General features: G+C 35.4%; 2 protein-coding genes across 3 annotated transcripts in view; one reads left to right on the forward strand and one right to left on the reverse strand.

Annotated features, from left to right (window-relative positions):
- On the forward strand, window positions 1-26,118 carry LOC108025938 (uncharacterized). Its single transcript, XM_050888390.1, has 4 exons — window positions 1-154; window positions 465-649; window positions 24,365-24,397; window positions 25,868-26,118. The coding sequence occupies exons 1-4, from the start codon at window positions 1-3 to the stop codon at window positions 25,946-25,948; spliced, it is 453 nt and encodes a 150-aa protein (XP_050744347.1). The 3' UTR covers window positions 25,949-26,118.
- Window positions 1-26,360, reverse strand: part of LOC108025937 (allatostatin-A receptor) — a 102,041-nt gene that overhangs the window by 34,870 nt on the left and 40,811 nt on the right. The window contains exon 1 of one of the 2 annotated variants that reach the window (XM_050889322.1): window positions 16,526-16,563. The exons of the other annotated variant lie outside the window; for it this stretch is intronic. The gene's annotated coding sequence lies outside the window, so the exon portion shown is untranslated. Of the gene's footprint in view, window positions 1-16,525; window positions 16,564-26,360 lie in introns of those variants that run through there. 2 annotated transcript variants of the gene reach the window in all.

Below are 26,360 nucleotides of genomic sequence, written 5' to 3' on the forward strand. Positions count from 1 at the left end.
ATGACCTGTGGGCTATGGTCACCCCAAAATCTAGTTGACCGGAAGTTCCGGCGAGTGTGTGTGTGTGTGTGTTGTTGGTGCTCTTGGACAGATGAATGGACAATATGGAGGTGGCACTGGACTCCAGGATGCAGTGCATCGAGATCCTGTCCAGGTATGAATATTATATGTATAGGTGTTGATTAAACGTTTATAGTCGCCACTAAAGGTGAACTTAGGCAACTTTCAATGTGCAACATTGTAATCAACATGTAACATTGAACATGTAACATTCAACAAGTAACATTCAACGTGTAACATTCAACATTGCATCCAACATTAAACATCCAACTTACAACTTAAGACATGTTGAATGTTTATGTTGTATAAATAACCTAAACATGTAATTGTTATGTAACACTTATGAGTTATACAATTGGCCACGTCATTGATAATGCTAATAACAAATTGATCTCTTCTTCTAGTTCCAGCTAAAAATGGATGCTATGGTCACTCGAACACTCAGTTGACCGGAAGTTCCAGCGAAGGATTGTGTGTGTGTTGGTGCCTTTGGACAGATCACTGGATATATTTGGTTGAATATGGATTACTGGATATATATATGGAAATGCCATCGTTCACGATTCCAGAGCATCGAAAACTTCTTCAGGTATGTACCTTAGTATATTAAGTATATTTAGTTACCCCTTAAGAATAGTGTCTCTAGTGAAACGCTGCTAAGGTGCTGCCCTTGTTGACAATGTTTTCTGATATATTCAATTGCAAATATTTTTGTAAGCTAATACAAACATATCAGCGTTCAAAAACTATATAGAAATTCACCAGGAGGATCTTGGCCTTCTCTTTCATTTATTTATTTATAATATCATTTTAAAAGGATGTACTGTATTTATATCATTTGGTAAAATAAAAAACGGTTGGTCTTTTAATCACGTTGTTAATGGACTCAAGACCTATGCAAATAAATCTGTGCGTACTTATCGGTCAATTAAAAGCATTGGTTAATCCACTATTAATTGATTTTGCAATGCATATAAATGTACACAAATATATACTATAGATCATCTTTCCTGGCTAGCCAATTTAAACAAACTCATCTGTCAGCACTCTCAATAATCTTCTTTCTATTTTAAATAGCATATAAGTTATATATAATACATTTAGCTAAGGATGTGTATTGGTAGTATATTTTAGTATTAAGTATTCGGTGGAGTATATCTTATAGTTGTTTCAAGAACTGGGGTTCTGGAAAAGTAGGCGCCAGGGTATGTAATTTTCGGCTTGCCGAAATAAGCTTCCCTCCTTGACAAACATTTAAAAATGCCAATTCCATTTTTTGTAAGAGCAAAACATTTCAAAGAGATTAATTTCCAGATTTTAAAGCCAATTACTTGGAAATTAAACAACGCACTCAACGAGGTATGGCACTCTTTAATCCGACGTTTAGTTTTTTTTTTAACAGCTAAAAAACTGATTTTTTAATGCGAAAAATTGTACTCAGTTTTTAGTTAAAAATACTGTTTTCTAAAGCGATTTTTCAATCGTAGTTCAATTAATTAAAAAAAAAAACAAAAGTACAAATATAACAAAACGAAAAATCGAGCAAATTGAGAACCCGATTTTTCGCAGTGCACTTTAGTGACGAATGACTGCGGGCAGGCAGTCAATCATTCCATCGGGCAGAGTATTGGATTGCTGGTTCTCGGTTCTCGGAGATTACGTATACGCACTGATGCGCGGACTGCGACCTCGCGGCATTGTTATCTGCATGTCCCCCAAACCATCTGACATCCCCCAAATGAGTGTGCCTCGGCCGTGGGATGGCGCCTACTGGTTTTGTGCACCGCAAATGCAAATTCCCTTCGGCCGAAAGGCAATTTCAGCTTCGGTCAATTATTTTGTGAAGGGGCCCCGATGATTATTGCCTTTATTTCAATTGGAAGGATAAAAAGGGAACTCGCTCATGTGGCTTTTATGCACTTGGCGTTCAATCTAATTGCGTTTTTATGGCCCGAGTGCGAATCATAAAAGCCAGCCAAGCAAAAACATCTGAAGGCAGCCGAAAAAAAAACAATAACATCATCATTAAATTAGAAGCCAAACACAGGCAACATCTGTTGTAAATTAAATATTAATAATTAATTAACTCTCGGCAAAAGGAGCGGATGAAGCAGGCCAAGTTCTAAATTGAAAAATAAACATAAAAAAGGTGAGTTGGTTGAGCGGGCAACGCGGCGTATGAGTAACGCACATGAATCGGGGCATTTTGTTTGTTTGCTTTAGGCAAATGTGTTTAGACCACTTTGGGATAACAAACAAGTTGGGTGGAAAAACAGAATATTATTTGAAAAAGAGTTAAGTGGCGGCATCTTTAAAATATACCATCGAAAGGTATTTCCTTGGGATTTTGATTAAATTAAATGTATTGACTAACCTAAAGTATTTATTGAATTAAGTTGTTATATTATCATTTTATGATATATATATAATGTTTAATTATAATTTATTTCAGAATAACCGACAGAATCTTACATGTACAATTTTCTTACTGAAAAATATACTAGGTTTCTACTACTAGGTTTTCTTGGGCTTTTAGTATTTTATTTTAATTATGGAATACACTTATTCATATATATTGGAATAAAAAACCTATTAAAGAGACACCAAGAATTATATATCTTAAAAATAAAGTGGATTACATAGCTTCAAAATATTTGTTTATAAAAAAAACCGCATTAAGCCGCAGTCATTAAAAATAATTTATTAAAAATGCCATTGCTCAATAAATGAAAAATGCCTTAACCAATATATTGCACTCAACTTTCGACTGTCCTGATAAAACCAATAAAATGCCAGAAACTACCACTTCTATTGACATTCCCAACCATGATTTCCCCTCCATATTGAATGTAGGAATGAATAAATATAAATATACGTATTTTCCACGTACTGCTCATTTCCCTCGCCCTGCAAACAATTTTCCATTTAGAGGAAAATAGCGCTTGTGCAGTGCAGTGTGTATAAATTAAATATGTTTGTCATTGAGCTATTTGCATAGCTGGCAAAGGCAGGAAAAGGCCGGGAAAAGGCTGGGGAAAGGCTGGGGAAAGGCTGGGGGAAGGCTAGGAAAATTGCAGGAAAAGCTTCTGTGCGAGGGCGGGCTCTCGGGGCGTATGCTTGATATCGTTATTATTGGCCGTATTCAATTTAAGCGGAAAGTTGAGGGGGAGACCCGCCTTTAATTGCCAGCTGACTGTCAAAAGGATAATTCAGTCCAAATTGCCTGCGGAATGGTCAACGGTGAAAAGCCACAAAAATGTAATTACAAATTAAAGTCCAGCGCTCAGATAGCCGTAATATGAAACCACTGAATTCATTAAAACAATAGAACAATTCGTTGTTGGCACACAAACAACTCCCAGTTAATACACAGCCCGATCAAACAGATTATATAATTTGCTTTGGTTATGCTGTCCATAATTAAATGTTACATAACCAAAAAGAGATAACTGATTTTCTGTTGAAATATTTTCTTATTGTTAATCCAATTTGTCAATTACCTTGATTTACTTTCACAAAGCAACTGAGTCTTTAGTTCTTTTTTAGTGTTGTATTTTATTTAAATTACAAATAAATACAAAAAGTATATTACGATTTTACAATATTTTAAAATTTAAAATTTGGCTATTTACATAATAATTTTATAGTTGGTCAACCACTCTTTAAAAAAAAGATTATGGCGTTCAAAGTATTTTATTTTTGTCTGTCTGAAAAAGCTGGTTATTTTGGGATAAGAAAACTTTAGACTCTGGCATATTAAAAACTAATTTTGTATATAAATTTCATTAGTGTCCCCACTTTCTCCCCCCCATCAGTCTATCTTTTTCCAGCATTGGCATGGTTTTCGGTTGGGTGGGGCACAACTTTTTAATCAAATATGTGTCAACGCGGATTTATGAAACTAATTGACTTTAAAGGCGAATACAGCCCCAGCCGGTCCCCGGCGGCGGAAAACCAGAAACCACCACCCATGCTAGAAAGAATTAATTAAAAAACTTAATCTGCTTCTCTCGGCTATGGCAACAAATTCCCAACGGTCGTTGGTTTCGCTGGTTTTGATTTTGGTTTTCCATCTTCGTCTTTAAAAACCGACTTTAAGTTTGTGCTGCGCGGGCTAAAGTTACACTGGCTGTTAAATTACCAGGGGAAAGTTGGCAAAATGAAGTGATTAATAAAGTCGGGATAATTAAAAACAGAGGGAGTAATAAAAATTAAATAAATTATAATGGTTGGGACTATTAAATTTGAATCAAAGGTGAGTGCAGTAGAAATAGGGCTATAAATAATCGTTGAGTAGATCTATAAATGTAGAAAATTAAGCAGAAAGCATAAAATAATGAATAATCATTGATAAAATAATTAAAAATAAGTAAAATATAAAAAAATTACAATTTAAGTCAAGAACAAAAATATAATCAACTTAATTTTCTAAATTATCTTTATAAATAAAATGTAAACTTATTTAAACCTCGTATAATATATCATAATTAATACCCTCTAGAAAAGTTAAGAGATCTTAAAATATATAATAAAAGGTCTTAAATTTTGTTGCCTGTACTGCTTATGTTTCCTTTAAGTTTCTTTTCGAACTTTCCAGAATTTCACTTGACTAATGTCTAAATCACTTATAAAGTTCGATATCTTGGCAAAAACTTTGTGGCAAAACTTAAGCTGAGAACTACTTTAATTAGCCTTATTGCTCTGGCATTTAAAATCTCAAAATCCCTGCGGCTAAGTGCGCTCAATAGTTTTGCAGATTCGTTGGCTTATACATATACTATATTAACCCGGTTCTATTTTTTTTGTTGTTATTAGTTCTTGCTTTCAACTGGCAGAAAGTTTGAAGCATTTCCATTGATTTTCGGGGAGACTTTCCGTCTCTCGGAGGCAACAACACGGCTAATGATCGTGGGTTGAACTTTAAGCCCAGGGGTTTTAGACCAGTGTTTTCCCGGGCATTTCGTTGTCGTTTTCCCGGTGGAAAAGGCAAAAGTTCCTATTTGTATTTGTTTTACTGCTGTTGTGGCAAACACTTTACACAAGTAATTTCCTAATTGGTTAAAGCGCAGCACAAACACCCGCCAACCAAAAGCACGCCCAGCCCTCATATGAGCATGGCGGGAAAAGAGGGGGAAAAGCGCCTGGAAAAGCGGGCGGAAAGGCGGGTGGGCGGTCGAGTGGCCGAGTCCATTCATAATGGCAGCCATACAACCATACAGCCATATGCGCCGCATGACCACCATGGGCGATAGTGCCAATAAAAGTGCACAAATTTGCAAAGCACTTTGCCTAATTGTTATGATAAAGAGTCGTTGAGGTCCTCAAAGTTACCCACTTCCATCTGGTTTTCGCCTTTCGCACGGTTTCGGTATGGATATGGATATGGGTGATGACTTTTGTCATAAAACCATAAAGCCATCGGCAATTGGGGATCAACTTGATGGCCAAGAACCCTCCTCTTTGGGGATGTTAGTTGGGAAATTATGCTGTGATGATTTATTCAGACATAATATATTAATATTCGGGGATGATTTTGTATATTAATAAAGAAAATGTATTTTAAATAAAATTATTTTAAAATATATATCCTGAAGAAATAGGGCATTTTAAAATGTGCAAGTTCTTGGCACTGGAAAAAATACAATCTTTTTTCAGACATTAAATATTTGTATTTAAGTATATCTTATTTTAATAAAAGAATTTTTTTATATCATAAAACATTAAATTATAAGTTACTTAGCCTTAGGTAACAACAATTTATATTTAATCTTATAAAAGTTTGGTATTATATGTACTTAAAATGTACTTTGGTCACACTTGGCTTAAATACTACAACAAGGTTAAATAGGTTTTTTTTCTTTGCTATATCCCCCAAGTTGAGCACTCGTCCCGAAAAAGTTAGCCGCGATGAGAACGTGTCCTTTCCTCTGACTAAATTTTGCTGGCGAGGCTTTGAGGAAAAGTCACTTTCACTGGCAAACAGAATCGAAAAAGTTACCGGAAAAGCGGAGAAGAGAAGGGCATGAGCAATGGGGAAATCAAAGTTCGTGCCAGAGTTGCCCTGCGCCCCCCCAGGATCCAGGGTTGTCGTGTGTGCCCAGTCGTGCGTAAATGTCTGGTTGAACAGATGCTGCGGTCTTCTTTCTTTTGATTTTTTACTCCCTATGTATATATCCTTTTTGCGGTTATCGCTCGTCTTCGCAATATCCCGCGGACTCCTTGGCCGGATTTTTTATGTGGCTTACTCATATTGAGTGGCCGGGGTCCATAAAAAGGATACCATTTATTGGGTTGCATTTCAATTGGCTGCATTTCGGTTAATCGATGGCCTTCAATCCGCACAAGATGGACCAATTGCGGCTTTTATTGTGATGCGATGTGTGGAGTGTGGTCAACTATCTGGCGGGCACAAGTAGTTATTGCTAAATGTTTTCGATTAAATACATTTATTGACTTCTTTAAGTTTAAACTTCGACAAAACTAGTAAGTCGAATGAAGTATTAAATATACTAACAAAATACCAGAATTGATAACAATTTTAAGTAAATTGAATACAGAATATAGACTTTGGAAAAAATAGTTTTTTTCCTTTTTTTATTTTTATTTATTTATTCTTTTTGTTATTTGATTATGTATTAAGATTAGAACCTTTAGTTAGAATGTTTTTAATTTTTTTTTGGAATATAAACATAATATGAAAAATGACATTTAAATAAATAAAATTATTAAAGATGTCTTAGTTCAAATGTCTTTTTTTTTCATTTTAAAAGGTATATTCCAAAAATATATCTCCCAGAGTTTCTAATCAATTTGGCCTTTGCATCGGGATAGACAACTCCACGAGGGAATTTCCCGTCTCAAAATCGCTCACTTAAATTGGTTTTCAAACGCGGATGGCAGGGTGTTCTATTTTTAATGTATTTCCGAGTGCAGTGGCGAACTTGTTTGATTTTCCATGGTTTTCTTCTTTTCCCCGCTATTTCCCATCCGATTTCCCCGGCTCAGTAGCAATCCCCTTGTGAGGCGTCTCGTCCGTCTTTTGTCATCCGTTGTCTGGAAATCCTGGACATGACCTGCCAGAAATGTCATCACATGCAGCTTAGGTTTTGGCCTGCATTTTAATTTGTGCCTGCCTTTGTTCCCTGTCCTCTACTATTCTCTCTTTTTGACCAAACAATGGACCACAAAATGTCCAGATAAAATGGCCAAAAAAATGGAAAAATATATAAAAGGCGAAAGCAGAAATGGTGTTCAAAAGGCGAAAACGTGCAAGGAGTTTTGATTGTAAAACGCCAACACAACTAAGACGTATTTTTTTGACCATTGTCCTCTCTTTTCGGGTATTTCTTTTATTCCGCTGGGCAGGTGCGCTGACTAGAAATTGGAAAATTAACTTTCGGACAATGTCAAAAGTCATATTCGTGGGGTGCATTTATTTCCCAACGGCTAAGGTGGTATTGTACTATTTCGGTATTTTTGTATTTTATTTTAATCATAGTGTTGGCTAGTGCTGATATTTTATTTAAATTTTAGTGTTGGAAAATTCATATATTTTGGTTCATGTGTTGAATGAAAAAGTTAGGCTTTGATTTGACCTTTCTATTCTATTCAATTCTCCTAAATTTCTCTTCATTTTTTTGTTCATCTTTCTAAAACACCGCCTAAAAAGTGGTAGGTGTCAAAACAAAAGACCAAAAAATGAATCAAAGGCCGAATTTTTTTTTCTTGACCTGCAGTTGAACGTTTGATGACGTCCTCAACACTAAATCAATTGCGACGGAGACGAGAAAAACACGGAAAAACTTTAACGGACAACTACAAAAGAGGCGGAGATGGAAAAGTTTTCTGTCTGCTGACAGTTTTGCGGTTACCTGCCGACGGGGGGTGTCGGGAAAAACCGGGGAAAATGTTTGGGAATTGAGTGGGAACTGTGGGGCTATTGTGCCGCTATATTGGAAAAGTTTTTTTTGTTGTGTCTGCCCACTTAAATGTTACAAATCAAATGGCAACTAAACGAGCAGAGAAAAATGCGGGGTGAAAATGGGGATGCAGTTCTACTGGTTTCAATTGGACAATGTTCCTTTTCGAGCAAGTGGCCAGCGGAAATAACAAACAAGGGAAGGCCAAAGGCCATGATCATTAGTTTTTTTTTTTAGACCTTTGTCTTTTCCACATCAAAAAATTAGATAAAAAAGAATAATGAAAAATTTCACAAATTTTGATCCATAAGAATTTTTTTGGGTCTCGGTTCTTAAAATAACTTAACCAAGTACAATTCTCTAAAAAATATTAGAAAAATTACTCGATTATAAAGAAATCTAGAAATGGTAATTTATTGATGTAATTTATGTACTACTCATTGGATTTTTTTTTTTATTTTGTGTAAGTGGGTATCAAAAGAAATATTTACTTTTTTTTAAGAGGACTTTTCTAAGATTAATATTATTAATTATTAAATTTTCTTTCAGTGCAGTGTAATGTCTACTCTTAGTTCTAGTCCTCTGACTTTGGCGCCACACAATTTTGTGGCCACATTGATGTCGCCCACGAAATGCTAAAGTTTTACTTTCTCCGCCCTTTCCCTTGCTGACCCCTTTGCACCCCCCCATTTACCACCCCCTTTATTTCCTTTCCTTTTATTTTCCAGCCCCTTTTTAACCGCACTCCATCGCTCTTACCAACAAACACTTAGCAGCTTTAAAAACTTTGTAGTTCTATGCATATTAACATTACGCATACGACATGAAGTTCATAAGTTGAGCGAGAGAGAGAAAGATATTAGGAAAATGGTCGGGGAAAGGGGCGGGAAAGCGGGCGAAAAGGGGTTAAAGAAGGGGGAAAACGACTGGAACTTAGAGCCAATTCTCAACTAGGTGATGTCCAATCAAGCTGATTGGACTTTCGATTATGTATGTTGAAGGGGTTAAATACGAGTGGTCAGAACTTTTTCGGTTGACACAAAAGTTTTTGATGTTGTGAAATCAATGCTACCCTCCTGAAAATATGTGAAATATGAAACCAAAACTATTTTGCCATAAGCAAAACTTTTGTTTGGGGCGGTTTTCACATTTTTACTATGTTTTTGGGTGTGCCTTGAAAACATGGAATTTCCAGAAATAGATCACTTTAAATTATATTTTTATAGACTCAAATGAACATTTATCAATAATAAATACTAAGAAATTATTATTTTTTAATGTATATTATTATTTTTTTTAATTTATACTGGGCAGTATAAAATGTGTAAAACATTTAAATTCGCTAAAATTCATTTATATCTTTGAAAAAACTTTATTTATTTAAATATATTTTGAAGATATGTTTTTTATATCAATAGGCATTTTTGATTTTAAAAATTTAGCTTAGTTTTGTTTAAATTTATTAGGGGTAGCATCAACATGAAATAAAAGCCTCATTCCCCTATACTTTGTTTATAAAATATAAAACTAGGCTAGTAAATAAGTGAGCAATATTAAAATCCGTAAAATAAAATGATATAAATTATAATAAAATGTGGACCTATTTTTCCAGTGTAAACTCAGCTTGATGTGTCTCCTGCTGAGTGTTTTCACCTCTGCAAGTTCGTATGCCTTGCGCTCAACTTGTCAACGCACATATATTTTCCAACGCACTAGAAAATGGTGAAAATTGCGTTGGCAGGTGGTGGGTGGAGTGGGTGGTTGGTGTGGTGATGGAAATGGGTGGCGAGGGGTAGGCGTTACACCCACACACTGAGCAGCTGCAAAAACACAAGTCAAAAGTCGGCCAGGGGCGCTCTTTTCTTGGCAACCCAGGCCACCCCCTCCTCCCACACAAGGCCCCCGGAAATGCCGCACCTGACTGAGTCCCCCTGCCCCAGAACCCAGCACAGACTCATCTGTCTTTTTGGTTCAACGTAACTCAGCACAGTGACCTTAAAAAAACCTGGTAAATTTGTATTTTTAATCAAATAAGTTAGAATCCAAAAAAAAAATACAAGAAAAATTATAACAACACTTACAGAAATATAATAGTTTTATTAAATATAACATAAATAAACTAACTAAAAAAAATTATAATATTCTTAGATATTTTATAAATACTTTTGAAGTCATTTAAAAGAACATTTTTTATAAAACTAAATTAAATAAAATCACACGTTTTATAATTTTAAAAAATTAAAGCTATTAAATTTTAAAGCTTTTCGAATTATAAATAAAGTGTATTATTTTTATACAGCACAATTTTTGGCATCACTTTAAGAGTAAAAACACATTCTATAAACCCGGAAATACAACAAAAAAGTTGATCATATTTTGGTAGTCTTTTTTTTTTTTTTGGACCCACTGTGCCTCCCAGTGTTTGTTTTCAATTTCAATTTTACAATAAGCGAGGCGAGGTAAAGCGAGGCCAAACCGAGCCGCCTTCCTGGTCTAGGCCAAATGGCCAGCTTTGCGGATATATGTGCTATATATAAGTCAAGCCCAACTGTGTATATATATGTTTATACATATATATATAATGAATAATGGCACAATTTCACACTTCCTTTCATTGGAAAATTACAGGGGAGGCAACGATTTTTCCGCCTTTTGTTTTGGCTGAAAGCTTTTTAATAAGCCATGCCCTATGTCTTGCCCATTTCAGATATTATTGCCCATATTTTGTATATGGCAATTGGATTTGTAGATGCGTTTGGACGGCTTATAGACGACCTTTTTAATTTGTGCCCCCTGTTTTGGCACACAAGACACGTTATCATTATGGCCCTGCTGCAATCACCCATCGTCACTTTTAGCCTGGCCAAAATGAAGATAGCAGAAGTAAGGAACCAATGACCCATTTGGGTCATCAATAAAAACAAACAGAAATTCGGGGGAGGGAAAAAGATAAAGAGACAAATACGCACATGGGAGGACACAATTAAATGTCTCTTATTTGCCCTGACCAAATTTTTCTGGTCTGTTATTTACCCAATGCTGAAGACAAACTTTAAGAACAAAATACACAAGGCGTTGGGTATTTTTTTGAGTTAAGGCTATGCCAGTATAGAGCGTAATTTTATATCAAAGCAAATTAAAAGAGTCAACATCAAAAAAGCAACGAAAAATAAACGAAAAATCAAATAAAGTCACAGCTTATGGGATCTATATTATAAAATTGCAAAAATATATAAAGTTTCTTTAAACTTTGCCTTGCATTTATTTACTTATTTTATTATAAAAGCAAAATTCTCTATTTTATTTAAAAATTCTTTTAATTGCTTCACTTAATTTGAATCAATTTCTCTAAGCCATCTCATGAAAATTTAAAATTTATAAACTGCTTTGATAACATGTTTCATTCAGCTCAACTGAGGTGCATTTATTACCTTGAATGATTCACACACAAAATGAATAAATCAGTGGACTTGAACTTATTTATCCAATTATGATAAACAGCTAAAAAAAAAATAAACGAAGCTTAAATAATAAATGGAAGGAAGTCTCTTATTCAAATGCAAAAATCAAAAAGATTCCGAGTCCTTTGGACAGGCGAATAAGAAGGCAAATAATTTCCGCCGCTCTAAGGGAAACGCCCCCTGACCTTCGAGCAGGACTGCGTAACCCCAGATACCCAGATTCAGGACCTCCTCAAAATAGCCCCTATAACATCCCCGGGCAGACAGGACAGAGCAGTTTCCGTTTTCCGTTTCCTGTGCAAATATGCGAACTGGGAATGGCCAAACTCAGGGGCGTAGGGCAAAAGGATTGCAAAAAATCAACTAACGGTTAGCGAAGGGAAACGAAGACTTAGATACTTTGGCTAATAGGTTCTATTTTAAAAAATGAATCTAAAAAAATTTCTTTGATTTAAAGATTTTTTGGGTAGCTTATTATTTTCTCTAAATACTTTTTGTGTTCTTTATTTTAGTTTTTACAATTTCTTTATCAGGGCTGCCACATAACACATTGGGGCTTTTAAATCTCGTGACATGTCATTTTAGGTGCCTACAAGTAGGCAGTGAATAAGGAGAGTAGGTTTTATGAACGAATTCCTGACACTTCTGAGCTTAAAATATATTGTTGCATACTTTTAGACACCTGGAAATTTTATTTTTACTCAATTGCTAAGTGTGTGATTATATTTAAATCTAGGGGACTTCCTTTTTGTCTAGCTAATATCCCCCCTTTCCCAGGGTAGCAAAACATGCGGGCGAGGCCTCGCTTTGGTGGCCTAAGTTGACATGATTTGAGCCGGGTTCAGTTACGGTTAGAAACCGGTCTAGGCGGCTTATTGGTCAGAGCTTGTCGATGATGTCGATGGCGTTCATGTGGAATGTCCATGTTCAAGGGCTCCCCTCCCCCTTTCGTTTTCATCATTTTTTTTCTGTCTGTCTGCGTGGGCTTTCTTTTTTTTCGTGTCAGTACAAATGCTTTCGCAATGTCAGACAGAAGGTCTCCTCGCCACTCCGCCCCTCATCTCTCCACCGGCCCTTGGGTATACAATTCAAAGCGGGAAATCTCTTTTTTTTGGAGTTACAGCAATCATCGAGGACACGACAACAGCGATATCAGGGGTTAAGGTCACATTTTTAAGGTTTTTTGCATTATTTAACATGAATCATTTCTGTTTAATTGTCTATAAATATAGGTGTCAGGATAGATTGACTTTTGATTGGTTTTACTCTTGATTACTATTCTCAATTAAATTCAAAATAAGTTTTTATAATCCCCTTTTTTAATCTCAAGCAAAGATACTAAACAAAACAGACTACCAGAGAATAACTAACTACTGTACATATCTATATCTCTATCTATCTGTCTCTTCCTTTTTTGAATATTAATTTTAGTATTATATACTAATATTAATTTGTTAATTAATAATTAAATAAAAAATTGCACTTCACTTTATTTAGGTAATTTTCTTTATTTTTTAAGCCATAATATATTGAGACTGTAGGAAAACTACAATATCCAACTCCTAGTATTTTTATTTTTTGGTCTAAATTTAAAGTTTTTTAAATTCCTGGGTGTGTTGTAACACTTTTTAAGAGTGCTCGTTGCATCGGTGTGTTCAAGCCGAGAACATTTAGGACTTTCCCCATTTTCCCCAAGCGCTTTTCCCGCTTTCCCCCTGCCCCACCCTTGCCCATCTCGGTTTTCCCTTCTTTTATGGCCTCGTAAACAGCACATAACACTAAAGAGCCTGCTGAGGGCGGGTTCTAGGCCAACAAAGAGAAACATACACAAAATATAGAAAAATAAGAAGTTCTCTTCCGGGAAACGGGGCGGCGTGTGTGCGTGTGTGAATAAAATAGTTTTCGAGTATCCATTTGCATATTTAAACGGGTGAACTAAATGCTTTTCCCGCACAGCCCCACAACAACTCCATTCGCACTGGCAGTTTCCCACCCTGTTGCTAATGGCTTTCCTTTATCCAATTTTCCTCTCAGCCACTTGTCGCACATGCCAAGTATTTGTATTTAATTTTTCATGCGCTTTCATTAAATAATAGAGAAATAGCGAAGTGGCGCAGTGGCGAGGCGAAGCTGCAACAGCTGTTGCCCTGCCAAAAATGCGAAATCCAAAAGGACGAAATTCCACCACCATCAACAAGTTTTGGTCCCTTCGGTGGCCAAGTTTATTTGGGAAAATTCCTTTATCCGAAATCCAAGGAGGGAAACGCTTTCGCCTTCGATCGGGGAATTCCACACAAACACCCTGATTTCCATAGATATTTATACGTACATCGAATTGAGTTTTTAATTAAACCGAATCCCCGTCCGCCTTCAGTGAGTTATACACATTTTGTATGTGTATCTATGAAACGGGTTTCCCTAGCCAGACAGCTTTGAATATTTTGAACATTTTATATTAGTATCCGCTCAAAGAATGCCAGCTGAGTTCTTTCGCTTTCGGTTATATATGCATCTTTCAGTCCTTCTATTTATATTCCGTAATCCGCGATGAAAGGTTCTGACCCTGGCATTGGATTTATTGTGAGTGTGTGCTCTTTGCTGAAAGGAAACGTTGCCAGGGGAAAATGTGGTAATATCTAAATATTTTCACAACTTATTACTGCGTCGAAACTGAACTGAACACTTAAAAAAAATATTACAAATATTTAAGAATAGATTTTAAGTGTTAAATAAATAAGAATTGTTCTCATTTATTCAAAAATGAAATAAAAAAACCCTATTTTGATTTTCTAAAGTTAAACAAAATACATTTTAAATATATATAAAAAAATAATTAAAATATGATTTAAAGTATTTAATATATAGAAATAGTTGGGTTTATTATATACTCTTGTAAAAATATATTCCTTGTTTTTTATTTTTTTCGTATATATTTCAACACTTTTATAACCGCGTTAAAAATACGATTAAGAGATTAAACGCTATAAAAATAGGAATTCATTCTAAAAAAAAAGCCAATGGAAAATGTGGCAATATTTAACCATAAAAATAAAACTAAGCTAGAGCAACCAAAAAATTATTTAAAAAAAAAAATACGTTTTCTTTTAATTATTCAAAAATATAATACCTAAAAATAAAAAATTGTTATACCTTAAATATATATATAGGTGCAACACGGCAACCTTTATTGCAGAAAGGAAATTTGGCTGAAATTAAAACTGGAGTAAACGCAATTTGGTTTTAATGTTGACATAAATGAGGCAGCGCTCGTTGAACTGCCCAACTATTTGAACAGCTTTTGGCTTGAACCGAAAGAAGTATTAAAAAGCCAAAAACAGCGTTGTAAAGTTGCTGGGAAATGTGGCGAAAATTCGGTTGGTTGGTGGAAATGTTGATGGATGTTTGGGTTTTTGGGGTGGGCGGAAAACCTGGCGGAAGGTCACCATTTCATATGCAATTCCTGTGTTGATTGCAATTTCTGCGGTCGGGCCAAATGTAATTTGTTTTGATATTTCTATTCGACGGATGTCTGGCTTTTCCTCTCCCCAAAAAGCTGCTTGTTATGACGCCTAAAATTTAGGATTTAACTGATTGGATTTTAGGTAAAAACCATTGATGTATCATTATCAAGGAGCTCAGTTATTTCATTTAAAATCTGTGTTTATAATTGATACTTGACATTGACTTTCATTTTAGCTGCATTTATTTTGAAAAGCCATGGTAGCCTATCGTATATCTGCAAATATGCATTTTAAATTAAAAATGTAAATTATTCAACACATTTTTTGTTTAGGTTTCTATAATTATCCATGAGTTGGAAATATTTGATATAAATGCACTTTGCACTTTTATTATTTAATTAATAAAAACATGACCATTAATGACCATATGATACTGTGTTGCATTTTGACTATTTTAGTTTATTTAACTAATTTCATGGCAAGCTTTGGCATATCTGCAGGCATAAATGTTTGTGTTCAATAAATAAATTGATTAAAAAAATGTTTCCTTAAAGTTTATTGGTAAAATGTAACTTAATTTAGCTAATTTTAAGCTTTGCTTAAATGTGAGTGGAAAAAAGAGCCAAGGCAAACTCCCACCGTTTTTTGACCTTGCCACCGAATAAGGCTCAAGGGGTCAACGTCATTCGGGCATGATTAAATGGAAATATCAGCTTTCGCCGTCTCCCGATTTCAGGGCAGGGGCTCCAGGTTGTCGGCCATTGTCATTTATTGTGATTATATGGTGCACATGGTGTCCCTCTCTAATGATGTCGCCATGCGGCGTCTCTATGCCCCTCTCTTTCTGCCGACCTCGTTGCCTCTCTTTCTTGCCCTGATGCAGGCCGCAGGTGTCAATGGACCCTTTGGCCAGATTTTCTCACATTTTCCCAGTTAAACATATACATAGATTTCAAGGGATTGGCGGAGATTTAAGTTTGCATTTTGTAACCTAAACTAAGGATAGTTTAAGTTGTTTGATAAAATGTTTAATTTCTTTTCAAAAATGTCCATTTGTCCTTTATTTTCGTACAGGTTAACTATATATTAATTAAAAATACCGAAAAAATTGTTTAATTGTAAATTCCGAAGTATATCTTGAAAAATGGTTGTTTTTTGTATCAACATTTTTATATTCCCTATATTTTAAGATTTAAATCTATTCTTGGTATTGATATATAAAAAAATATTTTCTTTATATAAATTAGTGTATTTTTTCGCGCTCTAAGTCTAATGTGTTCTGCTTATTTTATGATATTTTTTCATGGGTCCCAGGGCCGCTTTATGAGGCCTCTCTTTCTATCTCCAACTACCCGTCTCTTTCGCGCCCTGCGCCCTTGTTCGCAGTTAGGAACATTAATTTAATCGGCATGTCATTTCGTGTTCAAAGTTTTACACCTTTGCGACAGGAGGCAGGATAACCATAAAATGCCTCTTGGCTTTGTCCCCCGACTCAGCCTGGATTTTCCCCATTTTCCCCCTTGCCTGATTTTCCCGCTTTGTCCGCTTAATTCCCTTGTTTTTCCACCGTGTTAAGTGTGCTTGGCATCCAGGAGAAAAATTAGTTTAGTTTAGTTTGCCGTACTCAGATCAGCTCTTAATTCGAAATCCGTGTTCCCAGGCAGCCAATGAGAAACGTGTTTCTGTAATCAAAAATCGAATAATTTTCACAATTATAAGCTATTCACTTATTCATAAACGCGGCCAATCAAACATTTACCAGATCGCAGATGAATTCTGTGAAAAATTGATTTCCGTTTAATAACGCGTGGCAGTTGCCAATCATAATTGATGGTGGAAAACGCGTGGAAAGCGGGTGGAAACCATCAATAGTTTCCTGGTAATGGTGGGGAATGTGGAAATGGAATGGGTTAGGGGGTGGAAAATGGAGTCTGGCATATGAGTAATGGCCTTGTTTAAATACCAAATCGAATGTGGGCAAACATGTGGCTAAAGGTTGGCTCAATGAACCTCGGAAATGATGGTGCGAAAAGGGAAATATTGTTATAAAAATGCTAATAACCTTTTAAACATATTTATATTTTTTTTTTTTGGGTTTTACTTTGTATAGTATGAAGACAAATAAATCCCTACCCCAGAAAAAAAAAAAACAAATCACAATTAAGCAGCGAGTTAAATCTTATTTTTTTTACGATTTTCGGCATAAAAATTCGTACACTCATTTTTGGTTTATCACATTCTCAGTCTTTTTTCTTGGGGGCAATATAATCGTTAACATTTTTCTTGGCTTTCCTCGGTCGTTGCTTGATTTTTATGAGTTTTATTATCCAAAGGCACATGGTTGTTGTTTCTGCCCGACCATTGTTTGTTATTTTGTTGCTGGCAGCTTGTTGTTTATGTTGTTTTCGCTTATGTTTTTATTGACAGTTATGACAGCCATTTGTGCTCGTTGTCATTGCAGTTTTCTTTTGAAATTGGCCGGGCGAAAAGTGCGGGAAATTCATTTCGATTTTCTTCGTTTCCCTGGAAACGAAGCGTACTCCTGCCATAACCTTTCAATAAAAATTAAACAATATCCTTTAATGTAATGGCATTATCGCTATGTTGATGAGCGCACTTTTATACGCGAAAAAACACAGCTGCTTTGAGATATTAAATACTAAAATTACAGTCCATTTTTCTTTTTATTAAAATGCTTCCTAAAATAGTTCAGAAAATATTTTAAAAAAATTTATAAAAAAAATTTCAAAATATTTAGATACTGCTTGCTAATATTTTCAACACAACTGTACCTTTAAGTAGCTCTGTCATAATCATGCAATTATTGAGCGGAAAATTTCCCCATACTTAGGTTGAAAATCCCCCCACATCATCAGTTGTTTTCCAGCCAAGAAGTCCGATTTGTCTCTATAGTTTGCGCCATTAAAATGCAACCACAATAATATCAAATATCATTATGAAATTCACAAATGCATGGGGGTGTGTGGAGTTAAGCGAAACTAAGCCACAATTAACTGATGTAGCTGCCTCTGTGGGCATGTGGCTGCGCATATATAACTACATATGGCAACATGTATAGCAACAATCTTGGCCGCATTTTGTGGCTATGGCAACGATTGTGCAGCTCATTAGAATAGAGAGAGAGAGTGGGTGGCTGCAACCGCAAAATTCCATCAACAGATGCAAATGAAATGGCAATTTGCTGCGTGTTCACACAGCCAGTGGCAAAATAATAGTAACAAGTTGGTGCTATAACAATCTCCAGGGGTTTCAATTCACTTCTTCTACGGCCTTAAGGTATGCAACAGATTTTTTATGGATTTAGAAAGAAGGATTCGGATTTTTGGCACTGCCTACTTTGGGGCAGCTTTGTAATTGATAATTAATATCAAATGCTTTTTCTTTATTTTAAATTAAAAAAAAAATAAATAAATAAAACATGAACTATTTAAATATCTTATATTTAAACAAATTGTAATATTTTTAAATTTTAAAACTTTTTTTTCATTTTTAACAATATGTGAAATTTATTATTTCTTATTTTCCAAAAACCCCAAAAACCTCTATTATTTTGAATACAATTGTGTATGTTTTTCCTTCTTTATGGCGAAACTGGTAAGTCGTTACTTCAATTAGGCGGCAAATTCATAATGTACAATCTCCGACTTTTGCAAAAGCCACTCAAACAAAACAAACGAACGGCAATGGGGAAAGTTGTCTTGGCCAAATATGCGCAGAATTGCCTAAAAATGCGTGTTTCGGCCATGTCCGTCGAATGACTTGCACACGTCCTCCTGTGAATTATCCCATATCCTGGCGCAGGACCCCTCATGATTAGAATAAAATGTGGCAGCTGTGAGATATGAGTGCACGTACAAGTTGAGTCCGAGCCAGCAGGACAATAATGAAGGCCGCATAAAGTGCAGGGGCGTGGCAGCTGCCGCACACACGCTTTTACACTGGCAAAAAAATTTTTCAAAAATTGTTGAGAAATGAAATTAAATATAAAAGAGTTCTGTAGCACAGCTGAGTAATAAAATAAGCCAATAAATTAAAACACAACTATGTATAAAGCTTTAAAGTTTGAAACCCTTTGCACAATTTATTCAATATGATGTATAAAATGGGAAAATTTTAGTCGGAAAAAATTAAAAAAAATTTATTGAAAACCAAATTTATTTTCTGTGTACCCAAGTTTTTATGCCAGTCACCCCGACCAAAATGTTTCGCCCTTCTTTCAGCTCTAATATTATTAAAATTTCTGGGTCTTTGTTTGCTCACTTGCAAGTTGCTCCCATTGATAACGCTTTTAGACCCCATCGTTCCGGCTTACTTTAACCTTTTGGCCCACTTTGTGAGTATGTTTTGGGGATGCTTTCAATATATTTAACAAAATATTTACGCCTGACGAAAAAGTGACAAAATGCAATTGCCCATACAAATTTTGCCCCCAGAGGGAAAAAGTCAAAGTACGACGCACACACAAAATTGGTGAAGGCAAACATGTTTTCTTTAAAGTGGAATTTTTGTTTACGTTGCATTAGATGGAAACTCCAGTAAATGGAATATTGTTATATTATATTTGGTAAAATTTACATTTTTGTTTCATAAAAAATACAATATTTATTAAATCAACTTTCGTTGCCTGATTTTATTAATTTTTAATGTTTTGCTTATTAATTTTGCATATTTGATTTAATTTTCACGAAATCATTAACAAAATGCCTAGGCACTTAATTGAAATTTACTTTCTCCTTCCTCCAACTAAAATTCAATTTTCTCTGAGGTGCTATTCAGATTTTATGGCTCTACCTAATAACACAAAGGTAGCAACATATTTCTGGCCATGTCATCAGAAAAACGAGTAGAACCCAGAAAATCAGGCCCTTCATCGGCTGTTTCATTATTTTTTATGTTCTCACATTTCGAACAGAGTCTGGAGTCGGTAGTCTGTAGTCTGGACTAATCGAATCAGTCGAAGCTCTCTATACATATATATGGATATTTGAATAATCAAAGCGACTACTCGTGCCCTTTCTCCATATTTTTCTGATGAGCTAAGTGTGAGCAGATGAAAATTGGCTGCATGTGCCACAGCTAGTGTTGTCAGATAAATGTATAAAAAACTATGAAGAATTTACTTAAATAAATTTAAAAAACTTAATGTTTTATTATAAAATGTAATATAATTATTTAAAATAATTATTAAATATCAGTTGAGGTGTCTAAAAGGATGCAACAAAATATTTTTAGATCAGAATATTTTTCACTCAAAAAGACGATAATTTCTTATTCCTTGCATACTTTTAGACACAATTATGATTTTTTCAAACCACATTTTGTAGAATGTTTTTATATTTTAATATATTTAGCCCAACAAACTTTAATTGGAGGCAGTTCTGTTGGAATAAGGACAAATTGGCAGCACTGGTCGCATTCGCATTTCGATTCGATTCGCCTTTTTCGCTTCAAGTGGCATTTGAGCCACTCAAGCGGGGATGGTCGTGGGGGACTCCGTATATGTGTGTGGATAAATGAGTTGGACCCAGATCCCGGGGGTTATCCCCACAACACCCAACCTTCGCAGGCCCAAATGATACATCGAAGTGCGAAAATCCGGTCCAAAGGCAAATGAGCAATCGATGCGGGCGGTGGTGGGAAAAAGGGCTTCAATTGAATATGAATTGACTGTCGGATTAATATCGCTTAGGCCCCCTGCTTTAATTTGTCGCAACAAACTAAGCGAAAATGGAATGTAAATTGCCTTGACAAAGGACAATTTCTCTATTCTAGTTTAGTGTTCCTTGGCCCGTTTTTATGGCCTTCAATATGCGAACATAACCATAAAATACATACATTCAACCCGAACCCGAAGCCAGAACCCCAAACCCCAAACCCCAAACCCCAAACTCCAAACTACAAAGCCAATAGAAACAAAGGAGGGTTTTGATATGTGGAGAGCATACATATGTGCCGCTAATGCGCCGCAAACGATGACGCGGGGATAAGAAAAGTCAACAGAAGTTCTCCCGGGAGTCGACTCGCCCGATGACCTCCGAGCGATAAAGTTAAGTTTAATGGAAATCGAAAAATGTGCAAACAGCGAAAGAGGGCTGAGAGAGATTTTCGAGAGATTTTCGTAGGACTAAAGTTTAATGTTTTGCCCGAAATTGCAAATTAAATTACATTACATATTGACTCGCTAATTATTTTAAGGAATTGGATAGCGGTAGAAGTATCTGAAAGCAGTCTTATAACATTTCATATTATCATATATTTTCAAATTTACGTGTTTAAATTATTACAAAACTATGAATCTTTTAAAATACCATATACCATATAAATATACCAGAAATGTGTTACCTGAAATTATGATTAAATTACAATATTGACTTGCTGAATTTAAAATTACTTAAAGAATTTGAATACACATTTATAAAAGTTAAAGTAATTTTTTTTTGGAATTGACAAGCTTTAATTTTTAACAAACTATGAATCTTTTTTCATTTCACATACCATATAAAATATACCAAAAAGTTAACATACCATATACCATATAGAAATATAACAAAAAAAAAAGTTAAGATACCATAAAAAATATACCAAAAAGTTAAGAGAGGTTTTAGCTAATATAAGTATAAAAAAAATAATAATAATAATATAATATTTTTATTAAGTAGCTATAAAAAATAGATAATTTTTATGTTTGGATTCAGATTACTTTTCTTAGAGTGCTTCAAGGACTTCATAACTTTTATTTAGTCCTATATACCCATTCCCCTATCGCATGGTCTATCTTGGCGGGCATAAAGACAAAAGCAGACAAGTCTTAAAAATAGAAAATATATTGCCGATGCAGAGGAAAAGTCGGAAAAGCGAATAGAAAGGCGGGGGTTAGAAGTGAAGGAGGGGGTCATTGTTTTGCCGCGATAAAGGAGGATAAAAACGGGTGGCTCTCTGACCACAAATAATTACAAAAAAATTGCAGTAGCCTCTGTTATGGGATTTTCCCCGTCCCGGCTTCTGGCTTTTCTCCTGAGCCCCACACAAATGATAAGCCCTGGAAATGAACAAAAATAAAATCAAATAAAACGAAAGTAACCCAAAAACCCAAATGGAAAATTGCCAAAAAGTACAAAAAAATGAAAGCAAAAATATGGTCAGACAGGGAGGCGATTTTGGTAACCAATTTAGTGATAAAGTTATTCCCAGTTGCGAAACAATTGCAATCTGCGGGAGTTGATAAGCACAAATTCGGGTCCGGAAAATGGGCAGCATCTTTAATATCCATAAATTCAAGTAGGCAGCACTGGAAAAACACTCATTAAAATGATTGAGTTGAATGAACTAGAAAATTGTGTTGCTTCTAATGTCCCTTTTTTGTGTGTTATTTCTCTTTTTGTTTGGCCTTAGCGACTCGGTGGGGAGTCCTTGACTTTGGCCAGCTTCAATTGATTAGCCACTTTGATGGTTTGATTGATGGCCAACTTGCGCAGGACACGTGCCGCCAAAACAAACACCAATTACTTATATAGTTTACTCCACACAGATATTTATTTTCTTTTATTTTATTTTCTTTTCACCTTGAATTTTGCTTGTTTTCGGTGCTTTTTTAGCTTTTATTGAACAAAAGTTAAGGCCATTTCTTCTAAAGGCAATACTGACTAATGAGAGCCAATTAACAGATTTTTAAAACGAAAAATATACCATTGTTTAAAAATAATTTATATTTAATTTGCCTCAAAAAAATGTGTTGGTAATATATAACAATTTTATTCATAACTATTCAAGTCAATTTATAGGTTTTTTTCAAAGAAAAAATATACCTTTGTTCAAAAATAATGTCCTTTCAATTTGCTAAAAAAAATTGTATGGTATAACATAACTACTATTCTATATTTATTAAATAATTTATATGAAAGTGGTGTAATAAAAATTGTCCATTTAGTTAAGATGCTTTAGAATGTGCATATTTCTTTGTAATTTTTTACATGATTTAGTCTATAAATAATTTTGTAAGTACTTCGGAGCTGTTTTCCACTTATTGGCTTTAAAACTTTTGATTGACATCGGCAGGAAATAATTTTTCGGTCTGATTTTAAAAGCCATTTTTTCTCTCTGTCTGGCCCCATTGACAGGGCATTTGCCAGAGCGAGAGGGCGCGTGTAAGGTACTCGACGAAAGTGAAAAGCTTACAGCTGCTTAAACCAACTTAAAGAGTGAAGGACACGCAGGCGGAGGGTCCTTTAACCAGGCTGTGAAGCTCAGTCACAAAGATAAACAGGCAACAAATTAAAATGAATTAAAATTGTGTAAAGTTGTGAGCGAGAGTCTCTCGAGCGCCGAGGGTGGCGGTGGGTTAAGCAAGGCGGCAAGGGGTTAAGGTCAGGTGGCCGGGGCGGGGGGCCCTTTGTATATATACACTCTATAGAGTATATAGCGTCCGGGGCTAACTAAGATTAATGAGCTGGCCACGGACGTCGACAACTTCGAGGCTAATGCCAATAAATGTGAGCAGGCGGCTTTTGCCTTTTTTGTTTTTTTTTATATTTTAATCCGATGATTTATAAACGCTCCGTGTTCGGTCTTTCTTTTTCTGGAAAATTCAATCAGGGGTAAATGCAGCTCCTTGCGCCCTTTTTCCACCAATTTCCCTCGACTAACCGCTGTCAGCAGCAGTTAAGCAATTGAAGCCATATTTAGTTAACATTTTGACTAATGTCCCGGGCCAAAGCCAAAACTTCACTCATCTAACCTCGTCGACTGACTGATGGACTATTTGATCGATGGCTTCCAGGGCAAATATTCGTACGGAAAGAGGGATATGTGTGGGGCGACAGCTTGGAGAAAAGTCAAAACGGCAGGGGACTTGGCTAAACTACAATTATTAGTATTTAACTCTAATTAAAAAATACCAATATATTATCATACATGGTATGAATATTCCGCGCTTAAGGTTAGTCCCTTAAAAAATATGTTAAAATTATTTTGAATCAATGCCCTTAATTACATTAAGAAATAATCAACTGTTATAAAAAAAATTAACAACTCCACGTTTAAGATTACCTTTTTCTATTAAACAAATATTCTCTTAACATGTCTCAAAATGAGAACACTTCTACTTAAAGATTTTTAATGCATTTATATTATCATGTTAAAATTCACTCACTATCCATAAATTGTAAATTTAACTGTGCAAATATTTTAATTATGAATCAACTTTAATTACCAACAAAATAAAAAATTTCCATAGATAGTTTTAATAAATAATAATCATTCATAATTAATTCGTACATTTTAAAATAACAGTACATATATTAAGAGATTTGTGACCCCAATATATTAAAATAATGTAATATTTTAGTGATAATTTAAATATATACTTAAAGCCTCTTAAAATTCCATCTCTTATATATCTTAAGTTTAACAATGTCATAACTTTAACTTTGTTTTTCCCTTTCAGTGCTTTATGACTGTCATTTCGCTGATTATTCAGGTGAGTCTCGGATATTATGCATTAAAACATTGATGATCAGCATTATCCATAATGCAGTGCCACAAATAAGTAAAAAACCGGGGGTGAAAATGCATAATAATTTAATATGCTGGGGTCATTTATTCATGGTTTTTTTTATACGAACAACTTTTCGCAACTTGCAAAACTTTTCACGGCTCAGTCCGTCTCTTTCTGGCCAGTGTGTCCGTCTCTTTCTCATCGCACTATCGCTGTCGGCGAGCCATGAATTTTATTGAGTGAGCTGTGAGGAGAAAAATCTAGAGGACAGCCAGAGATTGTCAATTGTGCAGTCACTTTGTCTTCTGACACTTCCACTGATGGCCACCGAATGCAACTCAATTGCCGTCTCTTTCGCCCGCCGTCGTTTTGTCTCTCTCTCTGGCCAGAGTTGCCACTTAAATTGTTTCGTTTGCTAAGAGGAGCACGCACAGCATTTAATGCGAAAATTCACTGGAATTCTGCACACACAACGCAAACGGATCAAATGCTAGAGGATGAAAAAAAAGGGAGGGGGGAGGGCGAAAACCCGGAGGAAAACTGGGGAAAAAGGGGTTGCTAAGTATGCAACATTTGTATGCAATCCTATTGCCACGCAAAAAAATCTATATAAATGCAGAGGAGAAATATCCATTTGTGAACTGAAGAGGCAAACTGAGGCAAATTGAGTGAGGATTTTGAAGGCAAAATGGTTTGCGAAAATTTTCAGCATGGCAAGTGTTGTAAGACCTAAACCACTGGTTGGTTCCGCACCAAATCCCCTTATTGATATTCATGCCATAAATGCAACAATTTAGGTTTAATAGAAAACAAGATATTAGCTTTAATGTTTAAATGTTTCTTGGTTTTTTTTCTTGTCATATTTTATTATTATTTTATCTTAGTTTTTTAAAATTTCATAAGCTTTTAGTTAGATTGATATGGACTCAAATGTAAAAGAGAAATGAGAAAGAGGGGAAAAAGTGCCTATTGAACATATATCGGAAGCGAAAAGCTTTTAACATTTTGCGCGCACCCTTTGCTCGAACAAATGTTCGCCGTCCCCCTTAAATGAACGCCCCTGCTCCGCGAAGGAACTGTGAAGGATCTGCAGGATGCCACTTCGACGCAGTTGTCAGTCGAAAAGTGAATTTAAGTGACAGCTGTCTGCGGCAACGCTGGGAGGCGGGAAGCAGGTGCCACGCCCCCCGGCCACCACTCGCTATGTGCTATGTACCCAGCATAAGGCACCCTCCATTACACTGGGGAAAATATGTGGTATCACAAGAAATTCACTTAAAAGTTAACATTCAGATGAGTTTTAATATAAATAAATTGCAAAGAAAGTGGATTCTTGCCAGACCATTTTTTTTTGTAATTCATTCTAAAACTTCTATTTTTTTTTAATACTTTTTTTAGTTTCTTAAGGATAAGTACAAAAAAATTTAATGAATTTGGTGGTTTTCTCTCCAGTCCCTGGCGACAGTCATCCATTCTTTGGCATCTTCACCGTTGACGCTGCGCGCGTGTGCAAGTCAAATTATGTGGAAATGAATTATGACCCCCTTCTGCGTCCATGGAAAACAGGGTTCTCCTCACCGGCGGCGATGCCAAAAGCCACCGAAAATGCCCGGAAAAGCGTTTACGGCGGAAAAAGCCAAGCAAAGTGGAGCGAAGCCATCACAGCGGGCGATGAACGGAGCTTGCACTTGGGCTCATTAGCCAACGACACGCAACAGTGGGGCAAAGGTAATTTATTTAAATATTTTAATACATGTTTTAAACAGAAAACAAACGAGAAACTGTGCAGATGAAGAAATTTACACATTATTATTTATTTTTCCAAAATTTCAATTTTTGCAGTATTTTTTCAGTATTATTTCAGTATTTTTCGGTCTTTTTTGAATATTTTTTTACCTTTTCAAATTCAAGCTTACTATAATTAAAATATGTATGTATGTATATA

Source organism: Drosophila biarmipes, chromosome X (assembly GCF_025231255.1).
Source record: "Drosophila biarmipes strain raj3 chromosome X, RU_DBia_V1.1, whole genome shotgun sequence".
NCBI lineage: Eukaryota > Metazoa > Arthropoda > Insecta > Diptera > Drosophilidae > Drosophila > Drosophila biarmipes.